Source organism: Marmota marmota, unplaced genomic scaffold (genome assembly GCF_001458135.2).
Source record: "Marmota marmota marmota unplaced genomic scaffold, marMar, whole genome shotgun sequence".
Taxonomy (NCBI): Eukaryota; Metazoa; Chordata; class Mammalia; order Rodentia; family Sciuridae; genus Marmota; species Marmota marmota.
In genome coordinates, this window is record NW_026000229.1 from 31,244,484 (window position 1) to 31,267,491 (window position 23,008).

The 23,008-nt window shown below is 34.3% G+C and overlaps 1 protein-coding gene across 1 annotated transcript; it reads right to left on the reverse strand.

The window, feature by feature from the left end:
• Window positions 1-287: 287 nt before the first annotated feature.
• Window positions 288-22,595, reverse strand: Slc24a5 (solute carrier family 24 member 5). Its single transcript, XM_015480691.2, has 9 exons — window positions 22,415-22,595; window positions 21,526-21,705; window positions 8,097-8,180; window positions 7,906-8,009; window positions 7,456-7,556; window positions 5,563-5,843; window positions 3,193-3,399; window positions 1,198-1,299; window positions 288-723 (listed from the first exon to the last, which is right to left on the reverse strand). Exons 1-9 carry the CDS (start codon window positions 22,533-22,535, stop codon window positions 401-403), a joined length of 1,503 nt encoding a protein of 500 aa, XP_015336177.2. The 5' UTR covers window positions 22,536-22,595; the 3' UTR covers window positions 288-400.
• Window positions 22,596-23,008: the final 413 nt, after the last annotated feature.

Here is a 23,008-nt window from a genome sequence, read left to right on the forward strand (position 1 = left end):
TTCCTAAAGACAGCAAGTCTGGTCATTCAGTTTAAATGAATGGTTATACTGTTTTTAATGAAATAAGCCATTTTCTTGTTGTTTTCAGTATGACATAGTAGTGTTTGTTCTAGTTTCCCCAGCCTTTATCAACTTATTGTATGGTAAATGATAAATGGTTTTTTCATAACTTGTGTTTTATAATATGTAATTGTTCATGAAAAGAAAGGGCTCAGACAAATTAGGATGTGATTTTGGTTGGTTTTAAATTGCTTTTCTGTGGTGATAAAGAATTACTATTAAGTAAGTTTTAGATTCTGAAATTTAGGATGTTTTTATTTGACTTAAATGAAGAAATGGGTTTTTCCTTCTCTACCACCCCCACCATTCACATTTTCCACATTAACACTATTAAGAATAATCAATCTCCACAGCCCCTTATTTTATTATTTCCAATAATTCCAAGTTCATATAGAACTGATAATGAAGCAAGCCCAATGTATAATAATAGGCAGACAGCTCCCAACCTTCTGTCTAATTTCCAACCATTAAAGTGAACTGCTAAAAAAAGAAAAATAATGGAAATGTTAAGAGAAATGGTTATATAAGTGAGTCCTTTGCTGTTTACTTCTACAGGAGCTGATTCATTTATAAAAGCAGTTTTAATAAGCCAGGGAACACCTAGGCATAGCATATCAAACACATTGGATCCTACAATGTTAGACATAGCCATGTCTCCTTTACCTGCAAAAGAAAAGCATGTTGTTAAAATGTGCATATAATACTGTTTTATTAATAATCTTCATAAGAAAAAAACACTGGATACTTTTTTGTTGTTGGTAGTTTTGGAAAATTGTTAGAGCAAGTCTTATTGAATTTGTATTTTTAAATTTTTCTTGGGTTAGTATTTAAGTTTAACATTTATTTAATAATGATTATCTTTATTTATTAAACCATTTTCAATAAGATATGTAGCTTACTCGTTGCTTTTCATTTTAATTTAGTTAATTACCATTTAATGCACAATTCAGTTAAATCATTTGGGGAATTAGATTGAATGAAATTAATTTGCTATGATATAATAAACTTGTCCCTTGAGTCAATTTTTTTTTTTCTTCAAAAGTATGTTACTGAAGAAATAAATATTTTCCACATTACCTTGACTCAAGTGTATTTAGCTAAGCTTAAAGAAAGGGCACTGCAGCTTCCAGGTCTTACCTTTTCTTGCAACCAGCACACTTGCAACTGTATCTGGTATGCTTGTTCCTGCTGCTAATAGAGTAAGGCCCATTACTGTGTCTGGAATTTCTAGTGTTTCCCCTGTAAGACACCATAGATATTATAAGTTATAAATCTTACAGGTGAGCTAACCACTCTCTTAGATATTTCAGATATTTCCTCTTTGTTCAAAACCAAAATAGGCATGTTTAGATTTCTGAATCAATGTGTATTTACTTAGTTTTTAGCTAGCAAAATATTTGAATTGGGTTGGTAATTTGGGTAACCCAGGTAGTACAGATTTTTAATGACATTTGTAAAGATATTTAGCAGCCGCAATTTTACCAATGAGAAATGTTCGTTCTCCATTTGGTATTTTTATAGAAGTTGTAGATGTTCACTGTTATTGGGGTTGTTGTTTACTTAATATATGCTAATGAGACTGATAATTTTCTTTTTTTTAAAAATATTTTCTTAACATAGTGAGTTAAGCCAACTCTCAATTTGAGCTACAAATGAGTAAACATGTATGTATTTTAAAAGTCCTACTTTAAACATATACCTTAGTTTGGTGTTTTCTTTGGGAAAGTCCAACAATCTTAGAAGAAAACAAAAACTTTTTGTTTTTGAGTCTAACATATAGTCCCAACTCATTAATAATTTCATTATATTTGATGTTAGTTTAACATTTTTTCAGGAATGTGCTCATTCTGGGTAACAGAACCAAAGGGCAGTTAATATGAAAAAAAGAAAGGGACATGTAACTAACTGAAAACACAGTTTAGAATATTTTTTCTGTATTTCCTCCCCCCCCCAATAATGCTAGTTAAAATAACAATTATAAAGTAGCCTATTTCTTGCATGTTCATTTTCTTGGTATTGGAATTGGTTGTTAATTTTTGTTACTAGTGTTGCTTGAGTTCATATGTACATAAATAACACTATTATTTATAATCTTAGGGGCTGTTCTGTGATCTCTTACTTGGTTTTGCTTTTTTCCTGTTTTTCTATTATCAAATATGTTCTGACTGAGAAAATTTGGATAGACTTAATATGTAAGATATTTGGACTTTTTCATTTTCTTCATTAAAAAAAGAAAAAGAAATATTCTGCTTTTTCCTAACATACTATTTTAAGACGTCTATTAATTTGGAAAAGTCAGGGTCAGCAAATTTTGGGGGTGGAAGAGCCAGATAGTAATAATTATTGAAATTATCAGGCTATATGTTTTCTGTTGCAATTATTCATTTCCACCAGTGTAGTGTAAAAGCAGTTATAGATGACATGTAAAGAATGGGCCTGAATGCCTTCAGTAAAATTTTACTAATAAAAATAGGCTGGGTGATTTTGGCAAATAGGCAATAGTTTGTTTACCTTTCCTATCAGCCAATTCAGGTTAACTTTTCTTTTTTTTCTTTTAAGAGAAATTTCTAATATTTTGTCTATGTTTATATTCAGTTCTTTATTTGGGAACTAGAGCAGATTATTTCCGAGCAGTAATAATTAAATCTTAATCATAGAAATAGTAGAAACCTAAAATGAAACTTTATTTTATACTCTTTTCCGTCACTTTATTTTTAAAAGCAAAATGAAATATAATCTAGTTAAATAGCACTCATCATTTTCTCAAAACAGTGGCTCTTTATTCTATTTTTCATTATGGAATAGAATTCAATATATTTTATTGTGAATTCCTTGTAATGTGATTTAATTATTAGCATAATAGATATCTTGTGAATTTGGTTTCATTTATAAGATAATTTCTTGGACTATACCCCAAGCTATATAGTAGTAAGAATATAGTGGATACGTAAGCTGGAACTCACAAAACCTGAATGATCTTGTTGTTGTATTAATATTTAATCTCTCTGTAAATAGCACTAATATTAGTCTTGCCGAAAAAGAAGTGTGCTTCCTAGACTACTTGAAGTGAACCTATGTAATTTGTTTTTACATGAAATTATTTTCTTGTGCTGTTATACTTAAGATACATACCAGTTATTGTGACCATCCATACCAGGATATATGTAAATGCAGATATCCATAGTGCAGACATGAAAAAGGTTATGACAAAGTAGTTTTTCCAAAACTTTCTTCTGCAGTCTGGTGTTGTTAGAAAAAGTAATGTAATAATAGGAAGGGATAATACCCAAAAAATTCTTTTTAAGTCTGCTTCAGGCATGTTGAAAACACTTGGTGGATCTGTTGTGGAAAAATTAAACAATTTTGAGTTTTCTCAAATGGCCAATTACATTGGAAATGCCCATTTAGAAAGCAATATTGAAATAAATTAGCTGTATCAGTTTCTAAAAGGCTATTTAAAACATTTGAATACCTCATTACTGATATTGCTGGCAAAAAGAAACTAATTGAAAGTTGAGGGCAGACAGTGTAAGATGTGATACTCAGCATTTCTTGATTTAAGGCCTTAAATCCATCAAAATTTCCTGGACCATTTGCTAAATATGTCAGAAACAATGTTTATGAAGGGGGAATTGGACATCTCTTGATTGCCTATATTAAGGATTGTCCTCAGGGACATTTTTGGGGGGATTAACCTGGCTTCTATCCCTGCTATTTCATTTGCCTCTCTTTCTAATATTGATCTTGCTTCTGGCCTGCCTTATGATAATGCTTACTTAGGGAGTATAAAATAATTATAGCATAATCCTATTGAGTTGTATATTCTAATTCTTATTTTAAATTGGTTTTTGGGTCCATTTTGTAACTTATTTTATTAAATTTGAGCTTGACCACAAGTCCTAGGAAGAAAGGGCAGAGAGAGAGAGAGAGAGAGAGAGAGAGAGAGAGAGAGAGAAGGAGCTAGTAAATAATCTACAGTGTAACTTTTAACATTTGACTATGTTCTTTTTGTCAGTTTGTTTTAAGTTAGTGGAGGGTAAGGATAACAATATATTGGATAAAAATGAGAATTTTATTTTGGAATTGTTTAAAATTTGTATGGCATTTACAAAATAATGTACTCATTGGGACAGACTGCATTAAAACTAATGCTAGTAAAACAACTTCAAAATGTTTACCAAGCTTCAACCAATATAGCATTAGGTATTATTAGATATAATTTCAATGTAATAAAAGAATCTGGACTTGTTCTTTTGAGTTTCTTGTTATAAAACTTAAGTTAGAGGTGTATATTTCTTGTACCTTGCAGACTAGAAACTAATTTTTGTAAAAAGGGGAAGAAGTCACATTGTATTTTTTTAAATGTTAGAATAGGCCCTTTAATCACTTAATTAAAATTACAATCTGTTTTGTACAACCCCTTTTTAAACAGTATCTTGAATTTGTGGCCATAGCTGATTTTGACTAAGCAAAATGTGTGTGTGTGTGTGTGTGTGTGTATGTGTATTTTTCCCCCCAACCTTAATGTTTTGCTAACTGCTTCACATGACACATTTAAACCTCAGTGGTTTTTCCCCTCTTCCAAACCAGCCCTTTTATCTGAATTACCCTCTTTTTTTTTTGAAAGAGTGATCTCAGTCAAGATAAAAATCTTGGAATTGTCTTTGTTCCTTTTTTTTGGCCCTTGCCAAATCTTAAAATTCCTTTACATTGTCTCACATTTATTACCTTTCATCCTCACTGTCCTCTATGTAGGTATCTATTAAGCATGTCAGGATGTTATAATAACCTCTCCTCTCAAAGATCTCCCTGTCTCATATCTCAGATACCAGTTTTTCTGTGAATATTATTTCAGGATAATATTACTAAAGTACATTTCTAATAATTTCCCACCTCACAAACCTTCCAAGGTACAATGCTTACACTAGCATGTAAAACTCTTCCTACCCCATTCTTCATCCTACCCCATACCTTTCTACCCACCTTTCCTCTGCTTCCTTACTGTGCATTTACTGACTCGGCTCCATTTATGTTAGTACTCAATCAGGCCTTTTACTAATGTTGTTTCCTTGGCCTCAGTTCATAGAATATACATTACTTATCTCTACATCACTTATGTAATAAAGGTTTTAGTAGTTATTAATTCTGGTTATAACATCAAGTCATTGAGTTAAAAAATCTTACTTGTCCCACAAGCAATTTAAATGCTTTTATACTTTGTGTTAATTTCCTATCTAGCTTCACTGAATTTTATACAGTCTGTCCAATTTATGAACCGTGGTTATTTTTATCTCTTTGTGGTATTTATTCCTTCATGTTTTAGCTTTTTTGGTGGAGAGATTGTTTGTTATTTAATAATGGAACCTCCCTAAGGCTGGGACTTTCTTTTCATATTCTCTGAATCTCCAATGTCTTTTATATAACAAGTACATAATACTTGCTAAATTAAAATGAAATTCTTAGAGTGGAAAGATTTACTAGTGAGCAGAATGTAGTTATTACCTTCAGAAACCTGACTAAGTCCATGTAAACTTATAGAAAGCTGGGAATAACCAGAATCTTCAGGAAATATTCCACTATCAGTTCTTGATTGCCGATGAATGAACAGTTGGCCCTCATCTTCCCATTCCATCAGTGTCTGTTGTTCACTTCTCTCTTCTAGAGCGTTGGCAAGACAAGTACAGCGACTGCATTTCTTTATAATATATTGGTTAATTTTAATGTCGAAACACAGGACCAAAACATATAATCCATATATCAAAAGTAGTAAAGTTCCTTCATACCTATAAATTAAAGAGGAGAAATTTGTACTTTTAAATTAAAAGAAGTCATTTTAGAGCTAATAACTTTTGGTCAGTATCTTTTGATAATTTTCTAACAAAAGCAGCCTAAGAACAATCACAGATACTAGATATATTTTTGTAGATTTTTCCAAACTTGGTTAGAGTGTTATAAATTCATGGATAAAATTCTTGATACTTTTCTGTATTTAAAAAGGAGTATAAATCCATTTTCTACATTTATAGATTCCTTCCAAATGTTAGGCCTAAAAAGTGCCTTGAAAATTATCACTGGAGAGTTTCAGAATAAAACTAACGAATACTGAGCATTTTCCACCTCAGTTCATTGACAGTATGTTTCCCTCAAATATATAGTAATTATAAAAGAATATAACATTTGTTAATTTATTTGAAATGTCCCAAATTAAATTTTCTGGCATAGGAACTTTGACTGGGGCTTTTCAATTTGTTATGCAGAATTTTTGGGGGGGGCAGGGGGGTGAATTTGGCTTATACTCACAAGAAAATATAGTCTCTAAAAATAAGTACTGTTTCCTGCTTAAATGTAATTACTAATGCCATCACACTTGAACCTTGCATTTACTTTTTATTATTTTGTAGACAGTGAATCTCTTTGCTACAACTGAAGGAACAGAGTTCCTGGTATCCTTAAAGGAGGGAATACTCCTTAGCTTGGATAGTTTCACAGTCCCTGTCCCTTGAAGAAAACTGCTGAATTCCAGAGGATGTTATTATACTAGCTGTCTTTGGGAGAGCGACAAATATCAGGATGATTAACTTGGAAATTCTCTTCCCTATTAGATTTTTAAGTTTCTTGATAGCAGATATCATGTACTGCTGCTAAATTGAGTACTCCAGAGGAGTACCATTAACCTTGTTTTGTATTTTTTCTTGTGCTTTCTGGGAGTTACACAGTGTACATGTGTGGCCATGTGTTTTACATTTCTTTTATGATGCCTAGCATAATAATAAATACCTAGTAGATGCCTGGTGCTTATTTGAAAAAGTTTTTAGCTGTCCAGTAAGTCACTTTTTCCCCCCATTTTCTTGTACCAGCTAGGCATAGAGAGATTATAGGGAAACAAATAATTTTTAATATTGACACCTAAACATGGTTGGTTCTTGAAGGAAGAAGGCTAAATGAACATTGGAGAGAAATTTGAAGGAATACAGAAATTTTTTTCTATCATCTTTCTCCAATCTGTTGTGACCATGACCAATTCTTACTAAAGCAATAACCTAGTAGAAGAAAAAGCCAAAAGTTGGGGCTTTTTTTCAGACAACAAAACTTGAGGTGATTAATGAACATCAGCCAATGGGAAGAACAAAGAGTGGTGGTCTTCAGTGACTAGTGAGTGAAACAGGGAGGTTATGATGTGACCAAAAAGAAGTTGCAAAATAGTGAGGAGAACCCATCAGCAGTTGTGATGAGGAAATTAGCCCAGAGACTCATTGGAAAATAGTGTAGAAGTAGCAGATAAATGAGAAGTGACTGACATGACATTTCTAAAAAAAAATTACTGAAGCATCAGATTTCATGAAGTTCTCTTTGTAATTATGTTTTACTTAAGAGTAACAATTATTTCAAGCTTACCAGTAAACTTGGTTGTCAAATATTATGCCAAAAACTGCTGCTACACTAATTGCATATGCTGCACAGTCTCTGAAAAGGGGCCAACATGATAGCGTTGAAACCTGTAAAATGATAGTTTGATTTACTGTTTCCATTATGGTGTAAGTAATTCAATTATAATGCTTAGTATAAAACTAAAGCTGTTTGTTTATTTGTAGTAAAATATTGTTACCTTTTGCATATTGCTTAGAGAGAAAGGAATTTTAAAGGAAAATTGTTTCTAAACCTACACTGACTTTCATAAATTTGAGCAAGAGCTATTTGTGGGTTAACTAAATTGAATAAATGTTTTTCTACTGATTAATACATTTGATTGAATGCATTACTATTGCCTTGTTGTTCATCCTAGACAATAAACTTGTTTTTAGAACTTGTCAAGACAATTTTATTGAATAAAGTTTTCTTACATACCACATTAGATAGCAAGCCACAGGCTGCACAGATGCCAAGGAGATTATAAATTGCAGATCCAAGAATAGTACTAATGCCAATATCACCCTTTGTGATAAATACACCTACGAACAAGATTGTGTACGTTAGTGTTAACTTAAAAGGAATAAAATCACGCTGAGCTAGCAAAAAGTCTTAGGAGCAATATTTACCTAGGAAAGCAGTAACTAATTCAGGAGCTGAGCTACCCGCTGCCATGAAAGTTGCGCCTGCAACATCCTGAGACAATCCAAGGGCTGAAGATAAATGAAATTATTATTATGCCTGGTAAAGTGACAAATGAAAGAGACTTAAACTATAGCTTCACATAAGACTAATATTGATTTAAGCTGCAGGTTATAAAATATATATATATATATATATATATATATATATATATATGTTATAAAATAGAAGGATCCAGTGTTATGCATTTTTTTATGAATACATTAATTCTGTAGGAGAAGAAAGAAGATTGGGAGATTATTAGGAGGAAATGTATTGTTACTTAGGTTTGGGCTCATTTCCAATCCAGAAAAGACTCCTTTCTAGCTAAAAGCCTGTAGGTGAGTAGCAGCAACAAGACTTTGGGTGGTACCAGGAATTGAACCAAGGGTACACTATAGCCAAACACCTCTAACCTTTTTTAGTTTTTTGTTTTTAAACATGGTCCTGCTAAATTGCTCATGCTGGCTTAAAACTTGGGATCCTCCTGCCTCAGCTTCCCAAGTTGCTAGGATTATAAATGTGTGCCATGCCTGACCATAAGATTTTTTTTTTTTTAAATCAGCTTGGAAAGACCAAACTTGAAAAAAGATCAAAGACAGTAGTTGTTAAGATCTGTAAATGAAGCTTAGTTGAGCTTATTCGCAAATTTGCAATATCAACATTGTCTAATTATAAATGAGAGGATATTAGTTAACTAAAAGCCCAACAAATAAGATTTAATACAGTTTAAGTATAGTGTATTGATTTGAAAAATACTTGTTAAAACTTTTAGCAATATAGGAAAGTACTTGTACTATCATTTGGAAATTTTATGTGTATCTTCCAAACCTGAAAGCATGTAAGTATATTAACAATTCACAGAAGGAGAGTTAAAGCCATTTTTGGTCTTACTGTGGTAAGGAAAAGAGAAAGCCATAATGAAGAAACATGCCTCCTTTGCTTTGGGAATGCTAGGATAATGCTTTATAGATAAAACTAAAAACTAGTCAGTGCTAGCTGTAAGTTATCTTCCTAGGTTACAAAGTTGGTGTCAAAACTAGAATTCAGATTTTTTTACTCTTGTAAATTCTTGTTGGTGATTCTTGATGATGTTAACTTTTGTTTACTAAACCTGTAGCTATTGACAGTTAAGTTTTCCTGGAGCTCAGATTCTTGTGTGCTTAGTTCAGTCCCTATCAGTATCTCCTTATCTGTGGAGGCCATCACCTGTTGCCTGCTCACAGGTCCACCTCATTTCCTTACTTCTTTGCTAGACATTGACTTTTAACTGTATAGATTCATTTTTGTTTGTTTGTTTCTTGGTGTGATAGATTGAAATGTACAAAAAAAAAAAAAACAACTATAAATTTCCACTCCACATGCTTTTCTAGAAACTTCACTATTAAAAAAAAAAAAGCAAAAAAGTTAAAGTATGTCCTGTTGAACCTGAATGTGCCTTTATGACTGCTTTGACTAATACGGAATAGCCATGGCAGAGCCATAATATTTGAGGCTTGGATATTAAATGTGATAAAATTTCCTCAGTGTCCTCTCGAGATTTACTTTATAGCCCTAAGCCTCCACATAAATCCTTGAATTCACACACTGGAGTGACCTCATGAAGAGTCCATATAAAAATAGAGGTTTCATCCCCAATTTGTAATCTTCCCAGCCTAAGCACCAGATGTGAGCTTTCCAGATGATTCCAGACCCATCTGGAATTGCATGAGAGACCCTGAGAAGAACCACCTAGCTGAGCCCAGTAAACTCCCAGAACTGAGGGGCAGTAAAAATGATTTAAGCCATTAGTATTAGGGTGATTTCTTAAGCAGCAATAGGTAATCACCTGGCTGTTAATTTGTTACATTTGCCAGGTACCTATTGTGCCAGATGCTTTTTTATGTGGTAGGAATATGGCATTGAACAAAACAAATGTCCCTACTCTCATGAAGTTTTAATACTAGGGGAGAGAAACAAGACAAGCTACGTATGTATTCTTTTAGGGATAAGTAGCAAGGAGTGAAGACAGGATAAGCTGAAAACTAGCCAGTGTCATTGAGGAAGGATTGAAAATTAAATTGGTTAACTCCAAGAAAGACTGAACCAAGAAGTTAAAGATTTTGAAGTGAGGAAGCTAGCCACTTACATGCCATGATAAAGAGTATGCTAGGCAGAATAAGTAGCTTCAAAGGTTCTAAGGTTGAATCTATCCATGTGTTCAAAACAGATCAGTGTCTGGAAGGAAGAGTGTGAAGAGAGAACAAGTGGTGAGAGTGAAGGTAACTGGTAGAACATGTAAGGCCTTGTGGATCTGAGTGTAGACTTTTATTGTGAAATCTGTGGAAAGTACATGGAAAGTCATGCATATACTACCTGCTGATGATACCAGCTCCATTCTTTAATTTTATCTCTTGGGATTATTTGGTTTCAGAGGTTCACACAGTTTTAGTCTGAGCTGTTTCATAATCTGATAAACTTACATTGTGAAAGGCTCTTTCAGGATAGTTGGAATTATCTAATCTAGACCTTCGCTATTTTTGCCTTTGACTGTGTTACTTGGTAAACATTTAACTGTAGTTACTAATGAAGGGAGGGAAGTAATTATTTATGTAGTATATTTTACATTTCATAGCATTTATTTTACTAGTAGGGTGATTATATACTTATCAGCCATATATAATGCCTATATACAGTTGACCCTTCATTTCTATAGGTTTATATCCTCACATTCAACCAACCATCTGTGGAACAGACACATTCAAAAAACTGCGTCTGTGGCGGGATTTTTTGGTCAATATTCCCTAAATAATAAATATACTGTAACAACTATTTTGTATTAGGTATTATAAGTGATTTCTAAAGTACTCAGAAAAATGTATGTACGTTATATGTAAATACTGTACCATTTTATTTTATATAAGGGGCTTGAGTATCCTCAGATTTTGTTATCGGAGGGATCCTAAAACCAATTGTCCGTGGATACTGAGGGGATGACCGTGTTTATCTTATATGTATATAATCTCTCTAATCAGTATGTGTATATCACACATACAAATGCATACATTGTTATTACAATTCTTTGATGTGTAGTATGACCAACTGGCCATAAGATTTTAAAACAGGATAAAAAGACAGAGATTGCTTTGTGATTAATTTCTTTTTCTTTTTTGGAAGTAAAATCTTATGTATGGTATATGATTCATTCTCATACATATTGTCAACTATCTTTAGATGTGAGTGGTGGAATTTTCATTTTACAAACAAACATGTCCAGGGTAGATCAATTGCCTAGAAGGCATGAGGCCCTGGGTCTACTTCCTAGCACTGCAAAAGATTGTGTGTGGGAATGAGGGAGAGAGACAAGAAAAGAGAAATGGAGAATGAGCAAGCCTGGATGACTGAGTTTCAAAGGAGGTTACAGCATTCTAGATGGTCTGTTGGGTATTATATTTGTGTGTTAGCTTTTTGTTATGACCAAAATACCTGACAAGAACAACTTATAGGGGGAAAATTTATTTCAGGCTCCTGGTTTCAGAAGATCAGCCCGTGGTCAGCTGATTCCATTCTTCTGAGCCTGAGGTGAGACGGAACATGGTGGAAAGGCATGGCAGAGAAAAGCTGCTCAGCTTATGGCAGCCAGGAAAAATGGGGAGAGAAGGCAGGGAGGGCTTGGGGGAGAGAAGAAGGAGGAGGAGGAGGAGGAGAGAGAGAAGGAGGGGAGAGGGGAGTAGGAGAGAGGAGAAGAGCCAGGAACAAGGCCATGCCCACAGTGACCTACTTCCTGTAGCCACACCTTACCTACCTAGTTACCACCACACAGTAGCCCATTCAGATTTATAATCAAATGAATTAATTCACTGATGAGGTTACAGCTCTTGTAATTCATCTTTTTTTTTTTTTTTTAAATGTAGAGACAGGGTCTCACTGGGTTGCTTAGCACCTTGCTTTTGCTGAGGCTGGCTTTGAACTCTATCCTCCTGCCTCAGCCTCCCAAGCTGCTAGGATTACAGGCATGCACCACTACGCCTGGCTATAATTTAATCTTTTCACGTCTGAACATTGCTGCATTGCCTAACACACGAGTTCTTCAGTGTACATTTTTAGAACCAAACCATAACAGATTGCTCAATGACAGTTTGGTGGTTGTGTGCATCTTACAGTTTCTACTGAAAATCTGAGATCAGTTTTTACTAAACATATGAAAATGTATGAATTAAAGGAAAGAAGTTATGTCTCAGCTTCAAATACAAAAATAGGTATGGATATGTGTGTTTTAAAGAGTGAAAAAATAAATTATAAGAAATGCTTGGAGCTGAGGACCCTTGATTTCAAAAGGGTCCTGGAAGGAAAGTAAATCAGTCAGGGACAGTTGGGCGGGGTGGTGCAGTCTTGTAATCCCAACTATTTGGGAGGTTGAGGCAAGAGTACTGCAAGTTTGAGGCTTGCATGGGTAATTTAGCAAGACACTGTCTCAAATTTTTTAAAGCACTGGGGATGAGGACTGGGGTTGTGGCCCTGTGGTAGACCCCTTGCCTAGCATATGTGAGACACTGGGTTTGATTCTCAGCACCACGTATAAATAAATAAAAAATAAAGGTCCATCAACAACTAAAAAATATATTTTTTTAAAAAAGCACTGGAGATGTAGCTCAGTGGCAGGGTGCTTGCCTAGCAAGTGGGAAGCCCTGGTTTCAATTTTTGGTACCATTAAAAATAAGCAAAAAGTCACATGGATAGTAAGGATCTTAAATGTAGGGAGATAGGGCGTAAACCCTGAGCCTATTGATTCTAAGTCGTATGCTATTTTTATTTCGCCACAGAAATCCAATATAAGAATTGTGCTTAGGCAGGCCAGTTATAACCTAGTGGGTGATTGAACTATTATTTTTTCCCTATTTTGTACCTTGGGTTCCATAATTGCCTCTATTCATTCTTTTCTAGGGGAAAAACAGGAGTCAGGAATACTTTGGAAGTTTTCTAGCATATTCCAGAGAATTTATAAATTTAGTGTTACTGGTTATTATCATGAATTGTCTTCCCAAATCAATTCAAGGCTAGATAATTTGTGGATGAAATTGAGAAATATGACATTTTATTTTGAAGTAATAGTCCAAAGTTGGTGCAGTTAAAGACTGGCTAATCTTTGTTTAATGCTAACTGAAAAGTGCTTCATTAGAAAAATTCGATTTCAAGAGAGAGAAAAGGTGATCTATTGGGCCATTGCAAGACAGGAAAATAGGTGACCCTTTAGAACATTTTCAGGCTCAAAAGGCAGTAAGAATAAAGATTGTTTCTCTTCACTGGGCTCTAATTGAATTATGAAAGGAAAGGTTCTGTATAGATGGATGAATAAAACTTCAAAGATATTTTAACAAATTATATCTTAAGGTTCTAAGAATATTTTGTAAAATGGTTTATACCTTTGAACTTTAGAATAGATTGGCTTTGTCTTCCTCGACCTTTGGGTAGCATTTTTCTCTGCTATAGTTTATTATTAAGTATAAATTGTTCTGTGTTTTTTCCCTCCATGACTATTATTCTCTTTTCTTCCCCTTCTTTTAATGTAAAAAGAATAATCACATTTCCTTTAAGATATAGTATATATAGTTTTCTGCATAGATTTAGTTACACGATGTTTATATAAGGTACAACTTCATGGTAATGGGCTGATTCTTAAAATTCATCAGACATTCTCTTAGGTGTGTTCTGTTCTGTAATGCTGTATTGGAAAGTTTATAACAGTTTTTGAAAATATCTTTCTATATGATATAGTAGAAAAAATATTAAGCTAAAATGAAGATGTAAATTCTGGCCCTACCAGTGATTTGATATGAGATTTTAGTTAAGTCATTTAGACAAGCCTCATATTTTGCCATCTGTAAAACTAGAAGGTTGTATTACACAATCTTTAGGTGATTGTCTAATTTTTTCAATCTTTGCTCAAAATGTAGAATATGAATTCTATGCCTTAAAACTATGCCTACTGTTGTTTCTTGCTAATTAAATTCCATTTATGATTAAAAAATCTAATCTTACGTTATTGACAATTTGAAAAATGAACAGTAAAAATGGAGGAAGGGTCATTTATACTATTAACCATTGTATTTTAACTACTGCTATCATGTATTTCTAGTCCTTTTTATATTACACATTTTGATATAATCATAGGCTACACACAATTTGTTGTCCTCTGGCACAATTTTAAAAAGTCTGCAAATGTTCATGCTCTTTAAATGAATTAGAATATTGAAAACAAAAGTCATTCAACTCCAGTGACCCTGATGTATAGTTATGCTGAGTAATTCTATTTAGGGTCTGAATAAAGTGTGACAACGAAACAGATTTTTTTTAATGATTGGCAGAACTGGTTTTGAAATTAATTTCAAGTATATTTCTATGGATCTTTTTTTTGTAAGATCAGCATCATTGGTACAAATACTTGGCTTCTCAATAATATATAACTATGTGTGTACACATACAAATATATGCACACCCTATATCTCTGGCATTTTTAACAATAAATAAAATAATTTGATTAACATATTTACCACCTCATATTTTATGTGAGCTATGCAGGAAGGAAGTCTGAAACACCATATAATACTTTTAAAGATATGAGTCCACTGAAAAAGAAGGCCCTCCTACCCACAATCCAACAGCTATAACATTACAGTGGATTCACACCTATCCCACTTCTGCTTTTGCTCAATCATATAAAGCACCCAGAATACACTTTGTCTCCAGTTGTCACTGCAAACTTGATCTTTTTGACACCAAAATGCTTTTATTTTTATTTTTTTGGCAACATGATTAATATATAGCACAATGATTAATATATAACTATTATCATTATTATTACTAGCTCTGAATATTTTGGTAATATACCTGACTACTTAGCTCTTAGATCCATATTCCTTGTATAGATTCAGATGCAATGCAAAGGGACTACTATATAGATCAGAGAAAAAAGAACAACAAAGAGAATGAAATGCTCTTAGGATGCTGAGTGCCCATGTAGCATTGAAGAAGCACTATTCTTAGAATCTTTGTTCTTTGGGAAAGCTTTTGCCTCTGTAAATATCAGGAGGATTAAGAATCAAACAATCCCCTGAAACTGTAGGCTATCCAAATGCCATACCCATTGAATTATTTGACTCTCAACTTTATCAATTTAGAATCAATTCTACCTGGAATTAAAACTTATATTTCTTTCTTATTGCCTGTTTTTGAAATAAAGTAAAACACAAAGGCACACATTAGTCAAAGCACAGGGAGTGAAAATATTCTTAATAAAAAAGTAAATATTTAAGTATGTTTTCCTCAAATCTTATTAAAATAATTTTCACTTAAAACATGTTATAATTAAAAGTTATCAGCATGGTACAAAGATTAGAATTTCCAATTGAATAGCATTTTATGAAACATTTAAAAAGAAAACTTTTATAACTCACTTATTTTGGGCTGTGTCAAGTGACTAATCTTAAAGGATTTTCAGAGTTTTCTGTAGAGATGTCTTGAAAAAAAAAAATTAAAAAGCAGCCCCAAACCCTTGTTCAGTACCTTTGGGCTACCCATTACCTATCAAAAGGATGTTGTTCTTTGTACTGAACTTAAGTGTTTCTAAAAATGAACATCTTATAGAGAATGATACATAGCAGTTCTATTTGGGCTTTAAGTTAATGCAGTTTATATTTTAAATATATATTAGTTTCTACTTAAATATAATTTAAAGTATCACTTTTTGAACAATTAAAGTTTCCTAAAGATGGAACAAAATGATATGGATACTAATGCAAGAGAAATGAAAGTAACTTTAAACAGAATATTCCAGAGATATTTAAGATGTAGTGCGAAGTGACCACATGAATTATTAGATAGAATAAAGGCCTTTATAAGCTTACTTCTTACTTTGTGAAATAGTACTTGCTTTCATGTATTTTAAACTGGGTTTTCAAACTGTAGCAGATTCACAATGGATTTGGTATTTGTTCCAAGCATATTCATATTGACCTTCCTCATTCACCTTCTCTATTTTCATCTCTCCTGGAGAAAGGTTTTTAGCCTTTGTAGTCTGTTCTTACATGATGGCGAACATTCAGTGATGTTTTCTTCTGCGCTGGTAACATGTGTAAGCAGTTTACTTGTATTTCCTCATGTACTTGGCACAAAGCTCTAGGAACTAAGAACCATAATTACCTTTTTCACAACTGGCATAACTGAGGCAGCGAGAAGTTAGGCACTTACCCAAGATCACAGAGCTAGGATTTGAACCCTGACTGTTAGGCACTTTCAGGCATTTCATAGAGTAATAGACTACTAGAGCATATGACGGTGTGTCCCCTCCAGCTCTCCAAGGATTCTCCACATTATCACCGATGATTCAGCAAACACATCATTGCAAAGATTTAGAAAGCATGAAAAATGCCAAGCCATCAGTACAACATATGACTGACTACAAGACAATATGACCACCTTCACAAACCAAGTATGAGAATCTTAGACAAAGTTTTCAGAAGTCAGGCTCATGTGAATAACCTTTTCATCCTTGTTATTTGGAATCCTTAGCGTACTCTCTGGCTATTTGGTTCCTTACAGTATTCACTGACTAAGGGCCTAGAGGAGCACAATTGGTAGGAATGAGGGCGATCCCCTTAGGGTTTTTCCTTACTCCATTGCCTACCTCTGTCTCCCTTGGCTCTAACTTGGTCTTCTATAAAGTTCCTCTCTGATTGTATCTTTTACCTCCTTTCACCAAATCTTATTTCTAACCACAGAAGCTATTAGTCTTTTCTCCAAAGTTAAAATGCTGTGAACAACTCTAGTGTGATATATTTTTCCCTATATAATATGGATTAATTTCACTTTTGCCCTCTGCGTTCAAAGAATCACCATTAGCTTTCTTTTGTACAGAACCTAAATGAAAAAAAAAAAAAAGCAGCAACAGAAAACAGAATTGGAAGAAAAGGGTATTGTAGACAATAGCATTTTGTTATAATGGTTTCACACAATTAAGATGATGGAAAACATAGTCTGCCTAGCGGAGATGTGTGCCTGCTATACCAGGGTTGGAGTGTGAAGGAGAGGTGGTGTGACTTTTTTGATTATTAATAGAATAAGGAGAAGGAAAAAATTCTTGCTGGAAGCCCCTGTGGCAGCAGTGCAAAGAGATATTGACAGACAACTATTTAGCAGTGAAGAAGGATAGAGCACTTGTGTGGCTAAGCTGGGGCCCTGCTAGGGTGTCAGTAAGAACTTCTGCCCTCTACTGTTTTCAGCTCATGGAAATTCCAGTGCTGATCCTCTTCTAGTCTGGCCTTGCTGAAAGATCCTAATTAACTGCTGACAAAATGAGCCATTGTGGTGGTTGAGGAGAGAGTAATGAGGTGGTGATAAGGCTGAGTGGGATGGGGTCCTGTTAATTCTTCCATTTTATTATTGATTGAAACTGAGAATATGTACTCCCACAGGAAATTATCGCATCATATATAATGATTAGGTTACACAGTACTGTACTATACTAAGATCTCATGTGCATTTTGGGCAAAATATTTAGGCCTAGGAACCTAATTTACAACCCTGTTCAAGTTGCCAAAAGTCTAAACTGATTCCTGTAAATAATTCAGTGTATTCTCTTTATTTTGTAATGTACTTCCTCTGTAGTTACAATGTTTATTTGATATATGTTTTTGTCAAAACTATCAGTGCCCTTGGGAAGAAAACCCCTTGAAAGGTTGTTCAAATAGAACAGGACTTCTGAAACAACTATTTTACAGAGGCTAATCTCAAACAAGGATGTGTAAAATTATATCACATAGCAGTTGAGCTCGTGCTTGAGTTTTTTTTTTTTTTTTAAATATTTATTTTTTAGTTCTCCGCGGACACAACATCTTTGTTTGTATGTGGTGCTGAGGATCGAACCCGGGCCACACGCATGCCAGGCGAGCGCGCTACCGCTTGAGCCACATCTCCAGCCCCTCATGCTTGAGTTTTGACACTAGAGAGATGAGGGCTCTGCTGCATATTGGCTGTGTGTCTTGAGAAATTACCCATCCTCTTAGCCTTGCTTATCTCATTAGTAAAATCAATATACTAGTTCTTATTTTGTAAGATTTTTGTGAAGGCTGAAGGAAACCATAATCTGTTCACATATATATGTGTACACAACATGTTAGGTCTTCTGTAATTGTATCATAATAAATAAAAGACTAATAACACTCCAGTAAATTGGGGAACTCTTCAGTAAACTGTATTGAAGATTAATAATTATTAGGTGACAAAATGGATGAAACTATTATGACTCAATGCTCGTCAAGGAACTATGGGGAAATGCGACACATTTGTAGACTTCTGAAGTGAGTTTCTATGGATGTAAACAAATTGTAGAAGTAATGTTTGTTATTGCTGATGTCATAATTTTAATGAGGCCATGCTAGACCTTGAAAAGAGAAATGACAGAATTAATGTATAGGCATTTAAAAATTAATTGAGCTAGCACTATTTCTATTTCATTTTATTGCTAGAATTTTAGGTATTCAAAAGCCAGGGTCAATTCTTATTGGCTAAAGAAGATTTGGAAGTGGCATGGGTATCCATCAGTCACACATTCATAATAGCTACTATATTTTATGCAGTGATTTGCTTGAGAAATGCGTATTTGCTATTTGTGCTTCATAGTAATTCACATGTGGTATGGTGAAAATCATTTATAGACAAATAATTTAATGAAGATTATTTGAAGACATAACTATGTTTCAGTGTAGTAGTTTCTTCTGCAGGATTAGAAAAGTTTTTTTTTTCAATTTTACTATTCCTATAACAATTTTTATAAATAAAATTCTTAATGGATTTGTTCATTCAGTTCTGTCATTGTTGAGTGTAGTCATTGTTTAGAATTCATATAATACATTGAAATTTAAATTCCTGAGTTGTGTATGATTAACATTTTAAATTTTTACTTTAAAAAATATATCTAATGTGTTGTACTGATACAAGAATAAACAAATAAGTTATTAGAAATGAGTTGGGATTATAGAAAAAGTATATGCATACTCAGCACACACATACATACACTCACACTTATATTCTATAGCAAGAGAAGTTTTTAGTGGAAGAAATAAATGTAGGAAAAAACTATAAGAAAAAGAAAATATGACAATTTTTGGAAACTAGGATTAAAATGATCTAAGTATAAAACCAAAAAAGAATCATAAAAGATATACAAATTTAAAATATTTATAAAACACACAAAATATAAAAGGAAACAACAAACCATGAAAAAATCATCTGATGTAAAATTGTATTAGAAAAAATTTATATATGTGTATAATATATATATATATTTTCTTGAAATATCAATAAGAAAAAAACAAATACTCTTCTCTAATAGAACATGGGCAAAACCCCCACAAAAGCAAGATCATGAATGTCAGTAAATATATAAAATATTCACCTCACAAATAAATATAAATTTTATAAGGTAAAATTTTAGCTTAATTGACAAAGATATTAAAAATGATATTCATTGTTTTCTGGAATGTTATGCATTATGAAGGCTTAAATAGGCACACCCTTTTGTGGAATACATTTTGACAATATAGATCAGAAATCTTAAAATATGTAGAGCTCTGCCTCCTAATCAGAAAATGATTAGAGAATTCAGAGAATTTATACAAGTATAGGCATAACATTGTTTAAAATAAAAGGAAATTTATGACAAATCAAAGTCTCCAAAGAGATTAATAGTTTTACAATGATAAATTTCTACTGGGTGTCTACAATAAGTAAAAACCACGTTTGGTGCTCACATCATTCATAGAAATCATGGACTGTAATGCTACCATTGAAAATCATGTTTTTGAAATATCATGTGAAGAAAAGACCCCAAACTCTATGTGTGTGTGTGTGTGTGTGTGTGTGTGTGTGTGTGTGTGTGTATAGAAAGATTGAAAAGATTGGAAGGAAATACTTTACACCAAACAGTAATTGTGAAGATTTTGGGGTAATGGAATATAGGTGATTTTACCTTTTATTTCTATTTCTCTTGCATTTATCTAAGTAAAAACAAATAGAGATGTCAGTGTAAACTGTAGTACCATTTTACACTCTTTCCCTGTATAAAGAAATGGTATGTAGCAGGATGAGCAGATGCACATGCGTCCGTGTGTGTGTGTGTGTGTGTGTGTTTGTGTTTGTGTTTGATGATGTGTTTGTGATGATGATGTTATTTTTGTGCACTCCTGTGAATTTGGAATAGGAAACTCATCCCTTTTCTATGACGTAAACATGCCCAACATATTAAACTAACAAAACAGTAGACATAGATGGGAAATGCTGGTAATTTTATATATGGTATGAAACATCACTGATATCCTGATTTTAGATACTAGTACCTAATGAATATCTATACTCAGAATTCTGGACAATGTACATTGCTGGAGGAATTGAATTCAGGAGCTTGGACTAGCTGATCTTATTTTCAGAAGCCAATAATGAAATCTAATTTTTTTAAAAAATTATTTTTTAGTTGTACACAGTACCTTTATTTTGTTTATTTTTATGTGGTGCTGAGGATCGAACCAGGGCCTCGCATGTGTTAAGCGAGCGCTCTACCACTAAGCCACAACCCCAGCCCCATGAAATCTACTTTCTAATAACTGAATTCACATTATTTGATGCCTGAGGTCAGGTAACATAGGAGGCAGGATTTGTTTATTGGTTCTTAAATAACAGTTCATTTTATTAATGGCAGAATGCTGGGAAAGGAAGAGGGGGAAGGGTAGTCCGTAATTACTTCTTTTTGGTACCAGGAAATGAACTCAGGGGCACTCGAGCACTGAACCACATCCCCAGTCCTATTTTGTATTTATTAGAAACAGGGTGTCACTGAGTTGCTTAGCACCTCGCTCAATTGCTGAGGCTGGCTTTGAACTCGTGATCCACCTCTCAAGCTGCTGGGATTACAGGTGTGTGCCACCACACCCGGCTTACTTTGTTTATCTTTTAAGAAGTTATAATGGCCTTAGAGTAAAAATGAAAAAAGTTTTCTTAAGTATAAAATAGTAAATATTAGGAGGTCCATTTATTTGTAGTACACACTAAGTTCATAGATGTGAAAGCCTGGAACAGGCTTTGTTATAACAGCCAGCCAGGCAGTGTATTAGATAAACAGGAAGTTTTTGTAGATAGGCTGTGTAATAATAACTGCTGGGTATTAACTCTGCTTCTCTGCTGCATGTAACTACTGATAGAAACCACATTTGGCTAGTTCCTTAGAAAGCAGAACCCTGTGACACAGAAGTCAGTGCTCTGCAACCATTTGAGACTGACAGAACCATAGCCATGTCTGTGAGACGCAACTTTTCTGGAAGGTCATAAGGGAGTTTTCTGGCCACTTACATTCACTGATGATTTCCAGGGAGGGCAGAAAGTACTCATCACAGACGATGGACACGGCCATGAACATGTAAAGGATAATCAGGAAGTAGATTATGATACCTCCATCTGCACGTTCCTGTTTGGTGAAAAACCCTTCGGGAAACTCGGACGATGGAGAAACAACACATTGAGTGCTATTTCCTGAGAAGGATAAGGAGGTGAAAATTTGAAGAATGTTGGAGTCACACATCTCAAGTCTACCAAGAGCATTTCCTTAAGAAAACTGGAATATCTGGGTGGAATTTTTAAGAATCCAGTGAAAAATGCATAAAACATCTCTGAATATGTTGTAGCTGTGCATCCTTAGAAAATCAGTCTTTGGATTGGAAAGAAATTCTTTGAAGAAATAAACTGATGATGGTGGAAGAATTAAAAAGTGGAAATTATTAAATCACTCCTCCATGTCTCTTTCTAAAAGGGAAAACTGAACCTCTCTCCCTCCTCAAGTAGAAACCATGCTTCTGATGAATAAATATTTCTAATAAGTGTACAATTTCATTTTCTTATTTCAGAGCCCCCATTGTCCCCAGGCCTCCAAAGACTCCTCCACTGTTGCCGAGAGTGTTTTGGGGATGAAAGCTTTATGTTTTTGTGTTTTTCACGATGAAGTCTCCAACAATAAAAACTAGAGGCTTGCTCACTTTTTGATCTCTGTGAATTACTTCGGGGCTATCTTTGAGAACTTATTGGAGGGATCAGAATATTTGATATCCCTCTAAATACTAAAAATCAGAGCAAATATAGCAGGAAGCATAAGCGAAAGTGAATCAAGAAAGCATTTTCCTCCCTATCCCTTCATGTAGTGTGGTAGCAGAAGCAGCAGGGGTAGCTGACCCCAGTGTCCACCTACCTGTGGCTCTTGGGAGACGCTGGGGCAGGGAGGCCCCTGGGAGAGGCTGGTGTGCAGTGGCCCAGATGATGCCGAGCAGCAGGGCCCTTCTTGCCCATGTCGAGCCCCCTTTTGTCTGCATTTCTGCAGCGCGCTTTCTGCAGTATGCAGCTTTAGGAAGGGAGAAAGGGAGGATTATGCTGAATCATGTGAGGAATCTCCTTCCTGCCCAATGCCTGCCCAGGGCACATCTCAGCAAGGCCAGCACAGGAGAGAGGGTGATGGGAGCCAGCCAAGCTTCTCTTACCAGGGGACCCAAGCCCCAGGGAGGCTGGAGTAGGTAGAAGGAAGAGCAGACAAGCATTGTCTATAGCTGCTCCTGTGGCTCACAGTCTCTTGAGGGCAGATCCAGGCAGCCTGTACTTTATGAAAGTACACGTTTTTATTTAATATTTTCATATTGGTGCTGCTTTTGTCTTTCTGTACGTTTTTAAAGGCCTGGTTTGCAATTGCTTAACTCTCTCTCTCCTGCCGCTACTCCTAGAAGTTGTTGGGATTGCTATATATACATTCTATGTCTAGTTTGGCACCTTTTTTGTCTTTGTTTTGGCCTCT